At 47.9% G+C, this 21158-nt stretch overlaps 1 protein-coding gene across 1 annotated transcript in view; it reads left to right on the forward strand.

The window, feature by feature from the left end:
* Nucleotides 1–21158, forward strand: part of LOC134343324 (NACHT, LRR and PYD domains-containing protein 12-like) — a 46342-nt gene that overhangs the window by 22992 nt on the left and 2192 nt on the right. The window contains 9 exon segments of the mRNA XM_063042013.1: nt 3806–3976; nt 4123–4293; nt 5401–5408; nt 5483–5504; nt 6157–6278; nt 6281–6296; nt 6428–6598; nt 6739–6906; nt 7057–7138. Coding sequence (XP_062898083.1) covers nt 3806–3976; nt 4123–4293; nt 5401–5408; nt 5483–5504; nt 6157–6278; nt 6281–6296; nt 6428–6598; nt 6739–6906; nt 7057–7138 — 931 coding nt within the window.

The following is a 21158-nucleotide window of genomic DNA, read 5'->3' on the forward strand; positions in this document are numbered from 1 at the left end:
CGCTCTCTCTGACACAGCCTTGACAAGGGAACTTAGTAGACTATTGTGCTGAGGAGGAAGTGCTAAGGAGAAAAGGGAAATCAAGTACAGTATCCGCAGATGAGGAATGGGGGGTGGTGCAAAAGAGTTATGGGGATGAGGTTTTTAACATGGCCCACGAGGTACCCCCCGGTGGACATTTTGCGGTGCTGGAGGAAACAGTTGGTGGAATCATGAAAGAGATTTACCGGCTGCCCAGGGGGAAGAATGTTATTGATCATGACCGACGCGAACTGAGACGGTCACCGGCTTTTGATATGCTAACAAACCTAGTCGGTGTTAGCGTGGAAATCAATGAAGCTAGGGGCCCCCTGATAAGAGGAAAAAACCATTTTGAAAAGATTAGGATGGGATCGATCAGATGGGAGAAGGCTATTGTTTTGGCCAGGTCTACTGATAAGGTCTCTCCCTTAATCCCCGAACAAAGCGAATCTTTAGAAGTAATTAAACGACTCGCGCCCGTGTGTTTGATTGTCCCGAGGAAATGCAAAGAACTGGGACGTTGGGTGATGTCTGTTACAATAGGTTAGCTTAGTAAAGAACACGCATATATAATGAGTAATTCAGTGACTAAAGGGCTGATGAACACAGAGGTGTGTATTGGCAATTTAATACGGCTGTCTGAAGCCAGCTTGATAGTGAACCTTGAAAAAAATGAATTCGGCCACACGAGGGTCACTTACCTGGGAATTGTGGTGACACAGGGGCAGCTGGCAGCGATGCAAGCTACAGTGCAGCCTATCGCTGACCTCCCAACCCCGACAGACAAGAGGACCCTCAGAAGGCTCTTGGAGATGGTGGGGTACTGCAGGAAGTTTTGCAATAACTCTGCGGTCAATACCCGTGCCCCTCCTACTAAGCCCTTGCGAGAGAAAACTGAGTCGGAATGGGACGACCCTTGTTATTGTGGTCCGGGACAAAACCAAATGAGAGGTTACATTGGTCGCAATTCATCAGTGTTTTTGGCCACTATGAAGTTTGCTGAGTTGGAGCCTGGTCTAAGGGATTATTAATAATACGTGTAAAAGGAACAGAAAATGTGATGACTGTCTGTCAAGGTGTTGACAGCTTCAAACTCGCTGTGTTAGCCAAATAGCTGATAAAGATGTATATTTGTGTATGTATCAAATAATGTAGTCATGTTTGTAATTTTTACCTCCCGGTAAAAATCCTTAAAAGGGGGGAAGTGTGACGAGAATACACATAAAGTTAAGATGTTTGCTGGCCTGGGTTAGCATCACTGACATCAGCAAGTGGTCTGCCACCTGCCCTCAGGGGAGGGAGAGATAAGGAACAATGGAGCAGCGTCTGGAGATGTGTAATGAAGTGACGGGGGAGAGAGAGCTGTCTGGAGCGGCTCCCCCCCCCCCTTTGAACCTTGAACTGTTTGAAGTGATGGACAGGCGATGCCCCAGCAGGGGGATAAAAAGGGACCGGTTCGCTAAGGCAGGACACACACGACACCCGAGGTAACGAGACCCTGGAAGCGGTACGCCTCTCACGAGTCGGTGAGAAGTACCAGACAACGCCCGGGGTGGAAAGGTACGATCAGTAGGAACCCGGTGTGTGTCCGCCCTTGCCTGGGTGCCGGGTTCACTGCAGAGGATCGACCGCATCTGGAGGAGGGGTCACAGTCGGTGACCTCAGGTGACATCACCAAGGACCCGCCCAAAAGCTGTTTGTGAGCCATCTCGCCGGTCTGTGAGTGAAGCAGTGTCTGAATGATCAGTTGTTCCTGTTCTATCTCTCTCTTCCCCCACGTTGTCCATCGCCATGGCAACGATTACTGCGAACTGAACTACTAAACTGGACTGAACTTTGAGTCACTTTGAAATTTGGTCATTTACCCCTAGACAACGATAGAGCTTGATTGATGCTGTTATCTTAATTCTGTGCACATGTGTGGTTATCATTGCTGAACTGTTGCATTTATTATCCTTTCGATTACTGTGTTGCTTATTTCTTTAATAAAACTTTCTTAGTTCTAGTACTCCAGACTCCAACTGAGTGATCCATTTCTGCTGGTTTGGCAACCCAGTTAAGGGGTACGTAACAGGGGAAAAGTTTAAAGGGAACATTGGAGGGGGCTTCTTCACACAGAGAGCGGTGGCAGTATGGAAGGAGCTGCCAGACGAGGTGGTAAATGCGAGTTCTTTTTTAACGTTTAAGAATAAATTGGACAGATACATGGATGGGAGGTGAATGGAGGGATATGGTCTGTGTGCAGGTCAGTGGGACTAGGCTGAAAATGGTTCGGCACAGCCAAGAAGGGCCAGAAGGCTTGTTCCTGTGCTGTAGTTTCTATGGTTTCTATTGGGAAACTTTTAAAAATAACAACAGAAAGCAAATAAAAAGTGCAAAAAAAAAACTGAAGCTAACCTCGCCAGAAATATATAGGAGTAAAAGAGAGACAAGAGTCGATATCGGATGCTAGAAAATAGCTTTAGAGAGTTAGTGATGGGAGAACATAGAAATGGCAGATGAACCTACTACGTATATTGCGTCAGACTTCCCTATGGAAGACACTAACAGTTCTATACTGGTGTACCGTAGGGGTTGGTGTTGGGAGCGCTTTATTCACATTATATGTCAATTATTGTGATTACAGAATTGATGGCTTCGTGGTCAGGACTATGGACCAGAGGCAGGTATTTTTGATGAAGCAGTGATTCTTCAGAAGGACTGGGACAGATTGGGAAAGTGGGCTAAGAGGTAGAAGATAAAATATCGCGCAGGCAAGTGTAGGGGAACGAACCTGGTAGAAGGTATAACGGTGTAGACTATTTTCTGAGCTGGGAGAATATTCAAAAGTCAGAGTTGCTAATAGACTTATTTTGTGCCAAAGAAACAGAAAAGACGTCAAACAGCCAATGTGCAGAGAGAGAAAAAAACACACTATGCCGAGAAAGAAAAGAAGCCATCAAAAGTTAAGTAAACCATATAAAAAAAAGGCCGACGAACACCCAATCGGCAGAGAGACAAATCCGCAAGCAAATACCGTCCTGATCAGAAGTCATCAGCAGAGTCCCAGCATAATTCAGTGCAGAGCCGAGTAAACCTTGTGGACTTGAGCTAGTCCGTCCCTCGCCTCGGGCCCTGAGACCCCGACCTTTTTACTCTGGCCCCGGCTCCTAAATCGACGCCCAAGCATCGGATTGAATTGCCCGGATATGCTCTGGGGCCTGGACCCCACCCCGACCATTCGGCCTGTCACCGACCTTCCCGATTCGGCTAGGCCCTTCATTCTGCATCCAAGCACCGAGTTCAGTCGAATCGCTGCGTTCTGGTGCCAGTACCACGCCGCTTCGAATAGGCTTGTACCGGACCTTTCTGTTTCGGCCTATAGCCTACCTTTCTGATTCGGCATGGCGCTCAAGTTTCCGTCCCAACATGGAGTTAAGGCAAATCGATCTATTCTGGTGGCCAAACCTAGCCGCCTTGATTCGGCCCTTCGCAGTGAAATGGATCGAATCTCGGGTCCTCCTCGCTCTCGGCGGTGGGCCCGCCGCCTCGCCTCGGTTCGGCTTTTAAGTCCAAATGGAATTTACAGACTATTACTTGCGCTGAACGCTTGCAAGAGAGCCAGGTCGAGAGGGGCAAGCGATCAGTCATGATGGAATGGCAGAGCAAACTCAATGGGCTGAGTGGCCTGATTCTGCACCCATGCCTCATCGATGATCGGTAACAGTACTACCAATAACCATAAGGGAATTGCGCTTTCGCCGGTCTCTTTCTACCCTTTTTACCCGCTTTTTCTGATCTCCAGGCTGAAGAATGATGGCGTCAAGGATCGCTCTGCCGAGTATCTTTGCTCTGCTCTTAGTTCAAACCGCTCGCTGATTGAACTTGACCTGGGTGATAACAAACCGGGAGACTCAGGGTTGAAAGCTCTGTTTGCGGTTCTGGGAAACTCGGAATGCAAAGTGCAGAAACTAAAGTAAGTACCTGGCTGTGGGAGTTTGCGGTGACAGTCACTGGGCCTCTGACACTGCACATGATTGTGATCAGGAACTGCGTTTGTGAATGCACAGTGGGGAATTGAAATGTCTTTCGTTTCTCTGTGCCCTCCACCCTCACTCCCAGGCTGCACAACGTCGGGCTCACGGAATTTGGTGCCAAGGATATCGCCTTCTCTCTCAATACCAACCGATCACTGGCGGAATTGAATCTCCGTGGTAATAAACTGCGAGATTCAGGAGTGAAACAGATGTGCGTTGCTCTCAGTAACCCGGAGTGTAAACTACAAAAACTGCGGTAAGTACCGGAGGGTCTGAGGCAGTATTTAAAGTCGCTGGATGCACGACACTGAACACTACTGTGATAAGTAATTGCGCAGTTGCAAGTAAAAGGTTGTGAATCCCTTGAAATTACCTGTTTTTCTGTAATAATTACTCATAAAAATGTGATCAAAATTTTATCTAAGTCACAATAATAGACTAACAAAATCTGCCGAAGCGAATAATTTTACTTCTCGTCAATAGTGATACACCATTGAAAAAAATCACAGTCTAGGCTCAATAGAATATGTGAACCTCTGGGGTAATACCTTCTACAAAATCCATTTGAAGTAAGATGCTCCAATCAATGAGAGGAGATTGCAGGTCTGGGCTGTAGAGATGCCCTGCCCTATAAAAAAATAGACACACAAATTCGGATTACTGACAGAGCCTGCTCTTCTCAAGAAAGATCTGTTCATGCGCATCACACCTCGATCAAAACAACTTTCAGGGGATGCATGAAGCTGGAAAAAGCTCAAACAGATAAATAGAGGGGTAGCTCAAGCGGAGCGGCCTGTGGAAAGCGGCCAATGAGTGAGTGGGCCAGTGAAGGAGTGGAGCTTTGAGGCTTTGACTCGAGAGGCTTCGACGAGAAGAGGCAGAGGACAAGCTTGCTCGCAGTTAGTCTTAACAATGTCTCCTGAGACGGAGATGTGCCTCTCATGTGGGATGTGGCAGTCTTGGGGGAACGCCCCTCTCCCGCAGAATCACATCTGCCAGAAGTGCATAGGGCTGGGCGATCTGGAAGACCGTGTAAGGAATCTGGAGCAGCAGCTGGATGACCTTCGACTCATAAGGGAGAATGAGGCAATTATAGATGAGAGCTACAGGGAGGTAGTCACACCTAGGCTGTCGGAAGCAGGTCGTTGGGTGACAGTCAGAGGGGGGAAAGCAAAGATGAGCAGACGGGTAGTGCAGAGCACCCCTGTAGCCATTCCCCTGAATAATAAGTTTACCGTCCTGGATACTGTTGGTGGGGTCGACCGACCAGGTGTGAGCCACGGTGGCAGGGCCTTCGGCACTGAGTCTGACCCGGTGGTGCAGAAGGATGGAACGGAGAAGAGGAGAGCTGTCGTCATTGCAGACTCTATAGTCAGGGGAGCGGACAGGAGATTTTGTGGACGTGAGAAGGATACCCGCATGGTTTGTTAACTCCCGGATTCCAGGGTCCGGGTTATCTCTGACCGGGTGCAAGACATCCTGGTACGAGAGGGAAAGCAACCAGAAGTCGTGATACATGTTGGTACCAACGACATAGGCAGGAAGAGGGATGAGGTCCTGAAGTGTGAGTTTCAGGAACTAGGCAGAAGGCTGAAGAACAGAACCTCAAGGGTGGCGTTCTCAGGATTGCTGCCAGTGCTACGGGACAGTGATGGTAAGAATTGGAGGAGATGGCAGTTGAATGCGTGGCTGAAGAGTTGGTGCTGGGAGCAGGGTTTTAGATTTTTGGATCATTGGGATCTCTTCTGGGGAAGGTGGGACCTGTACAGATTGGATGGGATGCACCTGAACCCGAGGGGGAGCAATATCCTTGCAGGTAGGTTTGCTAACATGGCTCGGGAGGGTTTAAACTAATTTTCAAGGGGGATGGGACCCGGAGCGATAGAGCAGTGAAAGAAGTACATGGAGTAAAGCCAGATCTAACATATAAAGAGACTTTGAGGAAAGAGAAGCAGAATTAAGGGTGTAAAGGTAGTAAGGCAGAAGGGGAAGTGTGTATACTTCAATGCAAGAAGCATCAGGAACAAAGGTGATGAACTGAGAGCTTGGATACATACATGGAATTATGATGTAGTGGCCATTACAGAGACTTGGGCTGAAATTCTCTCACAAGCAATAGGGCCGAGCATCTCGCCTCCTCTCTCAGCACCAACTGCTCATTGACGGAACTGCAGCTGATTGACAACGACCTGGGAGAATCAGGGGTGAAACTGCTGTCTGCGGCTTTACGGAACCCGGAGTGCAATTACAAAAACTAGGGTAAATATCAAACAGTGAGAGACCATGGCGACAGTAACTGCCTTACGGTTAAGCGGGGGGGGGGGGGTGATGTTGTAACGTTTTCAGCGTCTCTGTGTCATTCCCAGTCACACTCTTTCTCTGATCTCCAGTTTAGAGAATATTGGCGTCACGCGTTCTGGCGCCGCATACCTCGCGTCCGCTCTGAACACAAACCGATCACTGATCGATATCGACCTAAGTGGTAATGAACTGCGAGATGTTGGAGTGAAAGTGATGTTCGCCGCTCTGAAGTCCCCGGATTGTACAATACAAAAGCTGTGGTAAGTACTCGCCTGTGGGAGATTGTGTTTACAGTCAGGCAGTACACTGAGCCTTATTTTTCTCAGTTATTGCGTCCCTGGAGGACACAGACAGACAGGAGCCCGTGAATTTTCTCTCTCTCTCTCGCTCTGATCTCCAGTCTGAATGAAGTCGGTCTCACAGATTCGTGCGCAGAGGAAGTCGCTTCCGCTCTCAGTACAAACCGGTCACTGAGAGTGCTGGATCTGCGATCAAACTCCTTCACTGACCGATCGGTCTCCACTCTCCGCCGCCTCATACTGACCCTCCCAAGTCTCCAGTGGATCCGGTGAGCGCTTGTGTTACTTTTCAGTGTATGTAAAAACATCAGTGGACCCGTGGGCTTTTCTGGTGAGATTTGTCGAGATGGTTTTGAAATATTAACCTCAAACGCAGTCGAAGTAGGCTGACTTCATGTTTATTCCCTCCTCTGTTTCAGATTGTGCGAGAATCAGTTCAGTTTCGGTGGAAGGAATCAGCTGAAGTCGCTGTGCGGAAGCAGACCTGGTCTGAGAGTGGACGTGAGAGACTCAATGTACAAACGTCACCCCCTGCGGGTCGCATTATATAGATTGGACTAAATCCCTACTCCCAGTTTAAATGCAAACAGGATTAATTGTTCGTAACACAGTTGAAGTCCCCTCCGCCCACCGCGTAATGCCCGATGTCCCCTGATATGTACTTTTCCACGGATTTCCGAGGCTTGTTGACATTCCCCACACAAGTATGATCCCGGGGACTTATGGCGTATGGAAATATCGGGGCGGTGTTCATTCTGAGGCAGTGATCATCGCATGCGGTGTCGCGGTGTGACTGTCTTGCGCTGGAAACATTTGGGAACTCTGCTGACGAGGTAGCGGTTGGTACTCCTACTCAAATCCATTCAGCAGCGTGTCAATATACCTTCACCCTCCGTAACATAGCTCAGCAGTTGACCCTGAACGGCAGTGGTCTCGGATACAAACCTGAAGTGTGATTTTGTAATGAAGATGTTCTTCACTTGGGTGACGATTACGATCACCATGTCAGTCCTTCCGGTGCGATATGACGTCATTAAAAAGGAACTGATTAAAAAAGAACTGTGGCGTCATGTCTGTTGCGCGGGGCTGGCCTCGCAATTCAAGCAGAAGTTAACATGATACTCGATGTTTACTTTACAGGTGTCATGGTGAAATAAATAAATTGTTTGCCGTTCTTGTCCTGAGGTCTGACATGAAACTAAATTAACAAGAGTGTAAGACCCCCCCCCCATCACAAGGGCTCTGAGCTCCCGCATTGGTGGAAAAATCCCAAAGCACAGTAGCCGTCCCCCTACCGCCCTTCCAACGTAACGGTGTCAGCAGCGCGAACGCCCAAAGTGCAGAGACACAAGCAACTCTGCTACAAGCTGAAAATATTGAGCAACAGAGAAAAAAAACAACGGCCGAGTGAGCACTACAGGGCGGGCTGCATCCATGGATTGGAATGAACAGCCGATGCTTCAGGCCGAGACCCTTCAGCAGGGTTGGTGAACACGGTGGGTCAGGCAGGATCTGTGGTAGGAGATATTTCGGGTTCACAGGAATTGCACGAGGGGAAAACGGCTGTTTTAAAGACGGATGGTGCGGCAAGAGTATGTAAGTTGAAGGCCAATCTTCGATTGTGAAGTTTGCTACAGAGATAGGCATAGATAGCCATAAAGGTTGAGAAATGATAGGTTGGGTAACTGACGGAATCTGAAAGGAAGTGCGGGTGGAGAGTTGGGACAATAAAGGGGTGGGATGGGCCGACGGACAATGCAGGAGGCATTTCACCAAAGAGACTGCATTCCGGGAGCCTGTTGAGCGATGCTGTCGTATTTGCCTCAAACGCCACAGCAGGCTGCTCATCACGGACATCCACAATTAAAATAAAACTTGCACCAAACATCTCTTTTAAACTTTGCTTTTCTTCTCTTAGATTAATATCGTCTTGTTTTATGTATTTTATCATTTGGTGGATTTTAAGCAAATACATTTGATGGAAATGTCGAGGAGTGATATGCTGGCTCTGTTCCGTTGGCAGATGAGGTGAGAGCGGATGTCCGAAAAGCGGAATAAATGCGAGAAAACCCCTTGAAGGAAAAAAAAACGGCATTAACCAGAGAAGACTATTTTTCGAGAATGGATATTTCAGATGTCCTGGAACCGAAGGTCTCGTATTAGTAGTACGGGCGGTAGCTGTCTACCCTACTGATGTCTCTCATGTTCTTATACAACCCTCTCGATTCTCTCCTCAACCTCCACTGCTCTTGAGAAAACAAACCCCGTTTGTCCAACCTCTCCTGAGGCCATCTATTCCAGTCAACCATTGGTAACACTTTTATGCGACCTGTCAAAATCAACCATTTCCTTCCTATAAAAAGTGGACGAAAACTGAATGCTATGCTCTAGATGCAGACGATCCAGAGTCTCATAAACCTGCAACTCAACCTCCAGACTCTTGAGCACAGTTCATCATCTAATAAAAGCACGCGTGACGTCTTAACCAGCTTATCAACGTGTATAACATCTTTCACGGAACTACGTGTTTGAAACACAATATCCTTCTGTACGTCAACAGGGCTTGCCATTAATGGTGTATTTTTTTCTTTCTAATTGATCTTCCAAAATACAGCACTTAAGTTCAAGTTCAATGATAATTGTCATTGAGCCATACAGGAATAGCCATCAATACAGCCAAGAGAAACAGCGTTTCTCCGGAGCTTAGGTCCAAATCACGGTACCAAACATCATACACGGCACAAGGCACACTTAACACATTTAAGATCGCAGTAAAATACAATCACAAAAAAAATGTTTTGCCCAAGTCTCCTGAGTGACGTCGGTGCATGGAGGTTAATGGTGGAAAATGTGAGGGAAGATGAATGAAGTAGAGAAGATTACACGTAAGTGAGATTCAAAGGGATTGAGAAGTTCTTGCGTCTGAGATACAGAATGGTTAGTGTGATGGTGCATCAAGCAGTTAAGGCAGCGAATGGCACATTGGTGTTTATTACAACAGCGCTGGAGTTTAGAAATACATCTCAGAGTATTAGGACAGCCACACCTCGACCATTACTTCTAAATCCCTTAATTAATAGAGAATGCGTTCGAGTTAACAGTCCATAAGATATTACCTCAGCGAGTTCCTGGAACAAAGGTGTTGTCCTGTGCGAATAGCCTAAGGTAATAGAATGTGGGGTGGTCTATTTGAACCAGACAGAAGCTGAGAGGTAACAGCAGGGTAGATGTTGAGAGGGAGGCAGAGCGATAAACAGCGTGGAAATAGGCTCTTAAACCTATTAACTCCATGATAGCCATCCCCTTACATTACTACTTGCTCTCATCCATATTCTGGATATAGAGGGAGCGGGGGCATTCATACACAGGATCAAACCTCATCCCATAATGTTGAACCCACTGTGTCGTGTGCCCCGTCTATGACCATTTCTACCCCAAGAACGGCCCCTCACCACCAGGCCTCTCTCATCCTCGCTACAGGAACATGAGAGCATTGGCCACTCTGTTCTTCGAATGAAATTGGGTAGAAAGGTTTTATGAGGATGTTACTTGAAAGTCAGGATATTGGGTGAATTTGGCCAGGCTGGGTCTTTATTCCCTTGAACGTTGAGGAACGTGGATGAAAGTTATTAGGGTGTTTAAAATTAGAAGAGTCATATATAAGGCGGTCGCTGACAGTCTTTTCTCCCGAGTCGAATTCTCCAAAAAGAGTGGCACATGTTTAAATTGAAAGGGCAAAGGACATTTCTCCGGCATTTTGGAAGGGGCATGACTGCGCAAGCACGCGAAGCTCGGCCTGTGAGACAGCGGGAGAGTTTAAAAGCGAGCAGATTAGAGGAGCGGGCGACAGAGTAGTGGGACACAGAGGAAGGCTTTGGCACGGGAGGCTTCTGCGAGCAGAGGCTGAGGACGAGCTTGCTTCCAGTGAGGTAAGGCCGGCTAAGCTCCTTTAATTACTCTAATTAACTTAGAACTAGGTAATGGTAGCAGCAGTTAGGGCAGTCGAGTGCTCCATTTGCAGTATGTGGGAAGTCAGGGCAAGCACAATTGTCCCTGTAAAAGGTGCTTCCAGCTGCAGCTCCTGACAAACCGAGTTAGGGAACTGGAGCTGGAGCTGGAGCTGGATGAACTTTGGATCATTCGTGAGGCAGAGGCAGAAATAGACAGGAGTTTCAGGGAGATAGTCACCCCTAAGAGTCAGGAGACAGGTAGCTGGGTGACTGTCAGGAGAGGGAAGGGGAATAGACAGAAAGAGAAGAGCACCCCTGTGGTCGTTCCCATCAATAATAAGTATACTGTTTCGGATACTGTTGGTGGGGACGAGGGACAAGGGACAAGTTGCGGTGGTTGCCTCTCTGGCACCGACACTGGACCCTCAACTCAGAAGGGAAGGAGGGAAAAGAGGAGAGCAGTAGTGATAGGGGATTCGATAGTGAGGGGGACAGATAAGAGGTTCTGTGGGAGAGATCGAGAATCCCGGATGGTCTGTTGCCTCCCTGGTGCCAGGGTCCACGATATCTCGGATCGAGTTCTCAGTATTCTCAAGAGGGAGGGTGAGCAGCCAGATGTCGTGGTCCATGTAGGGACCAATGACATGGATAGGAAGAAGAAAGAGGTCCTGCAAAGAGTGTTTAGGGAGCTAAGTGCAAAGTTAAAGGACAGGACCTCTAGGCTTGCAGTCCCAGGGTTGCTACCCGTTCCACGTGCTAGTGAGGCTAGAAATAGGAAGATAATCCAGCTAAATACATGGCTAAGGAGTTGGTGCAGGAGGGAGGGCTTCATGTTTCTGGACAATTGGGCCATGATCCAGGGAAGGTGGGACCTATTCCGACCGGATGGGTTGCACCTCAGCTGTTGGGCGACCAGCATCCTTGCGGGAAGGTTTGTGAGTGCTGCTCCCGGGTTTTAAACTAGATTTGTAGGGGGAGGCGAACCAGAGTGTTAGAGCAGATAGTGAGGTGGAGGAGGATAGAAGGTCATGCGAGAACTGCAAGTATAGTACATGGAGTAAAGCCAGATCTAACATTTAAAGAGGCTTTGAGGAAAGAGAAGCAGAATAAAGGGTGTAAAGGTAGGAAGGTAGAAGGACTAAAGTGCGTGTACTTCAATGCAAGAAGCATCAGGAAGCAAAGGTGATGAACTGAGAGCTTGGATACATACATGGATTTATGATGTAGTGGCCATAACAGAGACTTGGCTGGCACCAGGGCAGGAATGGATTCTCAATATTCCTGGATTTCAGTGCTTTAAAAGGGATGGAGAAGTGGGGAGAAGGGGGTGGCATTACTGGTCAGGGCTACTATTACAGCTACAGAAAGGGTGGGTAATATAGCAAGATCCAATTTTGAGTCAGTATGGGTGGAAGTCAGGAACCGGAAGGGAGCAGTTACTCTATTGGGAGAACTCGATAGGCCCCCTGGTAGCAGCAGTGATACCGAAGAGCAGATTGGCAGGCAGATCTTGGTAAGGTGCAAAAATAACAGGGTTGTTATCATGGGTGACTTTAACTTCCCTAATATTGATTGGCACCTGATTAGTTCCAAGGGTTTAGACGGGGCAGAGTTTGTTAAGTGTGTTCAGGACGGATGCCGATCACAGCATGTTGACAGGCAGACCATTGGAAATGCCAGACTAGATCTAGTCTTGAGTAATGAACCGGATCAGGTCACATATCTCTCAGTGAGAGAGGGAGTGGGGGACAGTGACCACTGCTCCCTGGCCTTTAGCATTATCATGGAAAAGGATAGAATCAGAAAGGACAGGAAAATTTTTAATTGGGAAAGGGCAAATTATGAGGGTATAAGGCTAGAACTTACGGGTGTGAATCGGGATGATGTTTTTGCAGGAGAATGTACTATGGACACGTGGTTGATGTTTCGGCATCCCTTGCAGGATGTTAGGGATAAATATGTCCCGCTGACGAAGATAAAGAATGGTAGGGTGAACGAACCATGGGTGACAAGTGAGGTGGAAAATCTAGTCACGTGGAAGAAGGCAGCATATATGAGGTTTAGGAAGCAAGGATCAGGTGGGTCTATTGAGGAATATAGGGTAGCAAGAAAAGAGCTGAAAAAGGGGCTGAGGAGAGCAAGAAGGGGGCATGAGAAGGCCTTGGCGAGTAGGGTAAAGGAAAACCCCATGGCATTCTTCAATTATGTGAACAACAAAAGGATGACAGGAGTGAAGGTAGGACCGATTAGGGATAAAGGTGGGAAGATGTGCCTGGAGGCTGTGGAAGTGAATGAGGTCCTCAATGAATATTTCTCTTCGTTATTCACCAATGAGAGGGAAATTGATGACTGTGAGGACAATATGAGTGAGGTTGATGTCCTGGAGCATGTTGATATTAAGGGACAGGAGGTGTTGGAGTTGTTAAAATACATTAGCATAGATAAGTCCCCGGGGCCTGACAGAATATTCCCCAGGGTGCTCCACGAGGCGAGAGAAGAGATTGCTAAGCCTCTGGCTAGGATCTTTATGTATTCATTGACAACGGACATGGCACCGGAGAATTGGAGGGAGGCGAATGTTGTCCCCTTGTTGAAAAAAGGTAGTGGGGTTAATCCGGGTAATTATAGACCAGAGAGCCTTATGTCTGTGGTGGGAAAGCTGTTGGAAAAGATTCTTAGAGATAGCATCTATGGGCATTTAGAGAATCATGGTCTGATCAGGGACAGTCAGCATGGCTTTGTGAAGGGCAGATCATGTCTAATAAGCTGACAGAGTTCTTTGAGGCGGTGACCAGGCATATAGATGAGGGTAGTGTAGTAGATGTAATCTACATGGATTTTAGTAAGGCATTTGACAAGGTTCCACACGGTATGCTTATTCAGAAAGTCAGAAGGCATGGGATCCAGGGAGGTTTGGCCAGGTGAATTCAAAATTGGCTTGCTTGCAGAAAGGAGGGGGTCGTGGTGGAGCGAGTACATTCAAATTGGAGGGTTGTGTCTATCGGTGCCCCACAAGGATCAGTTCTGGGACCTCTACATTTCATGATTTTTATTAATGACCTGGATATGGGGGTAGAAGGCTGGGTTGGCAAGTTTGCAGATGGCACAAAGGTTGGTGGTGTTGTAGATAGTGTAGAGGATTGTCGATGATTGCAGACAGACATTGATAGGTTGCACAAGTGGGCTGAGAAGTGGCAGATGAATTTCAAACCGGAGAAGTGTGAGGTGGTACACTTTGGAAGGACAAACTCCAAGGCAGAGTACAAAGTAAATGGCAGGACACTTGGTAGTGTGGAGGAGCAGAGGGATCTGTGGGTACATGTAGACAGATCCCTGAAAGATGCTTCACAGGTAGATAGGGTAGTTAAGAAAGCTTATGGGGTGTTAGCTTTCATAAGTCGAGGGATAGAGTTTAAGAATCGCGAGGTAATGATGCAGCTCTATAAAACTCTGGTTAGGCCACACTTAGAGTACTGTGTCCAGTTCTGGTCGCTTTGCTATAGGTAGGATGTGGAAGCATTGGAAAGGGTGCAGAGGAGATTTACCAGGGTAAATGTTGTGCCGACCCTCAAACCCTGCCTCCCATATAAGCCCCCACCTTAAATTCCTCCAGATACCAGTCTAGTAGTATCTAAAACTTCACGAGTGCATCTGCCTCCACCACTGACTCAGGCAGTGCATTCCACACACCAACCACTCTCTGAGTAAAAAGCCTTCCTCTAATATCCCCCTTGAACTTCCCACCCCTTACCTTAAAGCCATGTCCTCTTGTATTGAGCAGTGGTGCCCTGGGGAAGAGGCACTGGCTATCCACTCTATCTATTCCTCTTATTATCTTGTACACCTCTATCATGTCTTCTCTCCAAAGAGTAAAGCCTTAGCTCCCTTAATCTCTGATCATAATGCATACTCTCTAAACCAAGCCGCATCCTGGTAAATCTCGCCTGTACCCTTTCCAATGTTTCCACATCCTTCCTACAGTGAGGTGACCAGAACTGGACACAGTACTCCAAGTGTGGCCGAACCAGAGTTTTATAGAGCTGCATCATTACATCGCAAATCTTAAACTCTATCCCTCGACTTATGAAAGCTAACACACCATAAGCTTTCTTAACTACCCTATCCACCTGTGAGGCAACTTTCAATGATCTGTGGACATGTAACCCAAGATCCCACTGCTCCTCTACACGACCCAGTATCCTGCCATTTACTTTGTACTCTGCCTTGGAGTTTGTCCTTCCAAAGTGTACCACCTCACACTTCTCCGGTTTGAACTCCATCTGCCACTTCTCAGCCCACTTCTGCATCCTATCAATGTCTCTCTGCAATCTTTGACAATCCTCTACACTATCTACAACACCACCAACCTTTGTGTCATCTGCGAACTTGCCAACCCACCCTTCTACCCCCACATCCAGGTCGTTAATAAAAATCACGTAAAGTAGAGGTCCAAGAACAGATCCTTGTGGGACACTGCTAGTCACAATCCTCCAATCTGAATCTACTCCCTCCACCACCACCCACTGCCTTCTGCAGGCAAGCCAATTCTGAATCCACCTGGCCAAACTTCCCTGGATCCCACGCCTTCTAACTTTCTGAATAAGCCTACCGTGTGGAACCTTATCAAATGCCTTACTAAAATCCATATATATCACATCCACTGCACTACCCTCATCTATATGCCCGGTCACCTCCTCAAAGAACTTCTATCAGGCTTGTTAGACACGATCTGCCCTTCACAAAGCCATGCTGACTGTCCCTGATCAGACCATGATTCTCTAAATGCCTATAGATCCTATCTCTAAGAATCTTTTCCAACAGCTTTCCCACCACAGACGTGAGGCTCACTGGTCTATAACTACCCGGACTATCCCTACTACCTTTTTTGAACAAGGAGACAACATTCGCATCCCTCCAATTCTCCGGTACCATTCCCGTGGACAACGAGGACATAAAGATCCTAGCCAGAGGCTCAGCAATCTGTTCTCTCGCCTCGTGGAGGAGCCTGGGGAATATTCCATCAGGCCCCGGGGACTTATATGTCCTAATGTATTTTAACAATTCCAGCACCTCCTCTCCCTTAATATCAACATGCTCTAGAACATCAACCTCACTCATACTGTCCTCACCAGCAAGTTCCCTCTCATTGGTGAATACCGAAGAGAAGTACTCATTGAGGACCTCGCTCACTTCCACAGCCTCCAGGCACATCTTCCCACCTTTATCTCTGATCCGTCCTACCTTCACTCCTGTCATCCTTTTTTTCTTCACATAATTGAAGAATGCCTTGGGGTTTTCCTTTACCCTACTCGCCAAGGCCTTCTCATGCCCCCTTCTTGCTATTCTCAGCCCCTTCTTAAGCTCCTTTCTTGCTTCCCTACATTCCTAAATAGACCCATCTGATCCTTGCTTCTCAAACTTCATGTATGCTGCCTTCTTCCACCTGACTAGATTTTCCACCTCACTTGTCACCCATGGTTCGTTCACCCTACCATTCTTTATCTTCCTCACCGGGACAAATTTATCCCTAACATCCCGCAAGAGATCTCTAAACATCGATCACATGTCCATAGTACATTTCCCTGCAAAAACATCATCCCAATTCACACCCGCAAGTTCCAGCCTTATAGCCTCATAATATGCCTTACTAAAATCCATATATATCACATCCACTGCACTACCCTCATCTATATGCCCGGTCACCTCCTCAAAGAACTTCTATCAGGCTTGTTAGACACGATCTGCCCTTCACAAAGCCATGCTGACTGTCCCTGATCAGACCATGATTCTCTAAATGCCTATAGATCCTATCTCTAAGAATCTTTTCCAACAGCTTTCCCACCACAGACGTGAGGCTCACTGGTCTATAACTACCCGGACTATCCCTACTACCTTTTTTGAACAAGGAGACAACATTCGCATCCCTCCAATTCTCCGGTACCATTCCCGTGGACAACGAGGACATAAAGATCCTAGCCAGAGGCTCAGCAATCTGTTCTCTCGCCTCGTGGAGGAGCCTGGGGAATATTCCATCAGGCCCCGGGGACTTATATGTCCTAATGTATTTTAACAATTCCAGCACCTCCTCTCCCTTAATATCAACATGCTCTAGAACATCAACCTCACTCATACTGTCCTCACCAGCAAGTTCCCTCTCATTGGTGAATACCGAAGAGAAGTACTCATTGAGGACCTCGCTCACTTCCACAGCCTCCAGGCACATCTTCCCACCTTTATCTCTGATCCGTCCTACCTTCACTCCTGTCATCCTTTTTTTCTTCACATAATTGAAGAATGCCTTGGGGTTTTCCTTTACCCTACTCGCCAAGGCCTTCTCATGCCCCCTTCTTGCTCTTCTCAGCCCCTTCTTAAGCTCCTTTCTTGCTTCCCTACATTCCTAAATAGACCCATCTGATCCTTGCTTCTCAAACTTCATGTATGCTGCCTTCTTCCACCTGACTAGATTTTCCACCTCACTTGTCACCCATGGTTCGTTCACCCTACCATTCTTTATCTTCCTCACCGGGACAAATTTATCCCTAACATCCCGCAAGAGATCTCTAAACATCGATCACATGTCCATAGTACATTTCCCTGCAAAAACATCATCCCAATTCACACCCGCAAGTTCCAGCCTTATAGCCTCATAATTTCCCTTTCCCGAATTAAAAATTTTCCTGTCCTCTCTGATTCTATCCTTTTCCATGATAATGCTAAAGGCCAGGGAGCGGTGGTCACTGTCCCCCAGATGCTCACCCACTGAGAGATCTGTGACCTGACCCGGTTCATTACCTAGTACTAGATCTAGTATGGCATTCCCCCTGATCAGCCTGTCCACATACTGTGACAGGAATCCGTCCTGGACACACTTAACAAACTCTGCCCCATCTAAACCCTTGGAACTAATCAGGTGCCAATCAATATTAGGGAAGTTAAAGTCACCCATGATAACAACCCTGTTATTTTTGCACCTTTCCAAAATCTGCCTCCCAATCTGCTCCTCTGTATCTCTGCTGCTACCAGAGGGCCTATAGAATACACCCAATAGAGTAACGGCTCCATTCCTGTTCCTAACTTCCACCTATATTGACTCAAAAGAGGATCCTGCTACATTACCCACCCTTTCTGTAGCTGTAATAGTATCCCTGACCAGTAATGCCACCCCTCCTCCCCTTTTTCCGCCCTCTCTATCCCTTTTAAAGCACTGAAATCCAGGAATATTGAGAATCCATTCCTGCCCTGGTGCCAGCCAAGTCTCTGTAATGGCTACTACATCATAATTCCATGTATGTATCCAAGCTCTCAGTTCATCACCTTTGTTCCTGATGCTTCTTGTATTGAGGTACACACATTTCAGCCCTTCTACCTTACTGTCTTTACACCGTTTATTCTGCTTCTCTTTCCTCAAAGCCTCTCTGCATGTTAGATCTGGCTTTACTCCATGCACTTCTTTCACTGCTGTATCACTCTGGGTCCCATCCCCCTCGCAAATTAGTTTAAACCCTCCCGAACCATGCTAGCAAACCTACCTGCAAGGATATTGCTCCCCCTCGAATTCAGGCGCAACCCATCCAATCTGTACAGATCTCACCTTCGCCAGAAGAGATCCCAATGATCCAAAAATCTAAAACCCTGATCCCTGCACCAACTCCTCAGCCACGCATTCAACTGCCATCTCCTCTAATTCTTACCATCACTGTCACATAGCACTGGCAGCAATCCTGAGAACGCCACCTTTGAGGTTCTGTTCTTCAGCCTTCTGCCTAGTTCCCGAAACTCACACTTCAGGACATCATCCCTCTTCCTGCCTATGTCGTTGGTACCAACATGTATCACGACTTCTGGTTGCTTTCCCTCTCGTACCAGGATGTCGTGCACCCGGTCAGAGACATCCCGGACCCTGGCACCGGGAGGCAACAAACTATGCGGGAATCCTTCTCACGTCCACAAAATCTCCTGTCTGCTCCCCTGACTATAGAGTCTCCAATGACGACAGCTCTCCTCTTCTCCGTTCCACCCTTCTGCACCACAGGGTCAGACTCAGTGCAGGACGCCCTGCCACTGTGGCTCACACCTGGTCGGTCGTCCCCGCCAACAGTATCCAGAACGGTAAACTTATTATTCAGGGGAATGGCTACAGAGGTGCTCTGCACTACCCGTCTGCTCACCTTCGCTTTCCCCCCTCTGACTGTCACCCAACGACCTGCTTCCGATAGCCTAGGTGTGACTACCTCCCTGTAGCTCTCATCTATGACGGCCTCATTCTCCCTTATGAGTCGAAGGTCATCCAGCTGCTGCTCCAGATTCCTTACATGTTCTTCCAGATCGCCCAGCCGTATGCACTTCTGGCAGATGTGACTCTGCGGGAGAGCGGAGTTCCCCCAAGACTGCCACATCTCACATGAGAGGCACATCACCGTCTCAGGAGACATTGTAAAAACTAACTGCGAGCTAGCTTGTCCTCTGCCTCTTCTCGTCAAAGCCTCTCGAGTCAAAGCCTCAAAGTTCCACTCCTTCACTGGCCGCTTTCCACTTTTATATTTCACATGAGACTGAACAAACCTGTGTCCTTCTGTGATACAGAGATCACTGACACCCCACCGCCATCCTAATCTGCACTAACAGCCCATTACCGTGACAGCTCTTCCCAGCCTCTGGGACTTTGTAACAAACACAATATTAACAGGAAGATTTGTCAGTAATTCATATAAAGAGAAAACTTTTGCTCACTGAAAGGACATGCAGCGTCCGATACAACGGACCAGATCCTCCCCTGTTTACAACTTTATTTGACCCGGGACATGGAACGTCCGATCATCCCACTTCACTTTCTCAGAACAGCAACCGCCCTTCCACCCTCCACCCCACTGACTACGGTCCCACACCCTTCCCTCCACTCACCCAACACTCACAGTCCACCCATAACCTCTACCCACACAAAGACAGATCCCCTTCACACAAACCCCCTCCCAGCTTGGGAACCACAACTAACTGATCCCACAGCCCGGGCTCAGGCGCAAAGCTAAAACTGGAACGCTCTGCTCTCCACTCCCTCCGCACTAATCCTAACATTATTATTAAACCCGCTGATAAAGGGGGTGCTGTTGTAGTCTGGCGTACTGACCTCTACCTTGCCGAGGCACAGCGACAACTCGCGGATACCTCCTCTTATTTACCCCTCGATCGTGACCCCACTAAGGAGCACCAGGCCATTGTCTCCCACACTATCAACGACTTTATCCGCTCAGGGGATCTCCCATCCACTGCTATCAACCTTATAGTTCCCACACCCCGCACTTCCTGTTTCTACCTCCTACCCAAGATCCACAAACCTGCCTGTCCTGGCCGACCTATTGTCTCAGCTTGCTCCTGCCCCACCGAACTCGTTTCTGCATACCTCGACACTGTTTTATCACCCCTTGTTCAATCCCTTCCGACCTATGTTCGTGACACTTCTCACGCTCTTAAACTTTTCGATGATTTTAAGTTCCCTGGCCCCCACCGCTTTATTTTCACCATGGATGTCCAGTCCTTATATACTTCCATCCCCCATCAGGAAGGTCTCAAAGCTCTACGCTTCTTTTTGGATTCCAGACCTAATCAGTTCCCCTCTACTACCACTCTGCTCCGTCTAGCGGAATTAGTCCTTACTCTTAATAATTTCTCCTTTTGCTCCTCCCATTTCCTCCAAACTAAAGGTGTAGCTATGGGCACCCGTATGGGTCCTAGCTATGCCTGCCTTTTTGTTGGGTTTGTGGAACAATCTATGTTCCGTGCCTATTCTGGTATCTGTCCCCCACTTTTCCTTCGCTACATCGACGACTGCATTGGCGCTGCTTCCTGCACGCATGCAGAACTCGTTGACTTTATTAACTTTGCCTCCAACTTTCACCCTGCCCTCAAGTTTACCTGGTCCATTTCCGACACCTCCCTCCCCTTTCTAGATCTTTCTGTCTCTGTCTCTGGAGACAGCTTATCCACTGATGTCTACTATAAGCCTACTGACTCTCACAGCTATCTGGACTATTCCTCTTCTCACCCTGTCTCTTGCAAAAACGCCATCCCCTTCTCGCAATTCCTCCGTCTCCGCCGCATCTGCTCTCAGGATGAGGCTTTTCATTCTAGGACGAGGGAGATGTCTTCATTTTTTAAAGAAAGGGGCTTCCCTTCCTCCACTATCAACTCTGCTCTTAAACGCATCTCCCCCATTTCACGTACATCTGCTCTCACTCCATCCTCCCACCACCCCACTAGGAATAGGGTTCCCCTGGTCCTCACCTACCACCCCACCAGCCTCCGGGTCCAACATATTATTCTCCGTAACTTCCGCCACCTCCAACGGGATCCCACCACTAAGCACATCTTTCCCTCCCCCCCCTTCTGCATTCCGCAGGGATCGCTCCCTACACAACTCCCTTGTCCATTCGTCCCCCCCATCCCTCCCCACTGATCTCCCTCCTGGCACTTATCCGTGTAAGCGGAACAAGTGCTACACATGCCCTTACACTTCCTCCCTTACCACCATTCAGGGCCCTAAACAGTCCTTCCAGGTGAGGCATCACTTCACCTGT

Source organism: Mobula hypostoma, chromosome 3, assembly GCF_963921235.1.
Source record: "Mobula hypostoma chromosome 3, sMobHyp1.1, whole genome shotgun sequence".
NCBI classification, from domain to species: domain Eukaryota; kingdom Metazoa; phylum Chordata; class Chondrichthyes; order Myliobatiformes; family Myliobatidae; genus Mobula; species Mobula hypostoma.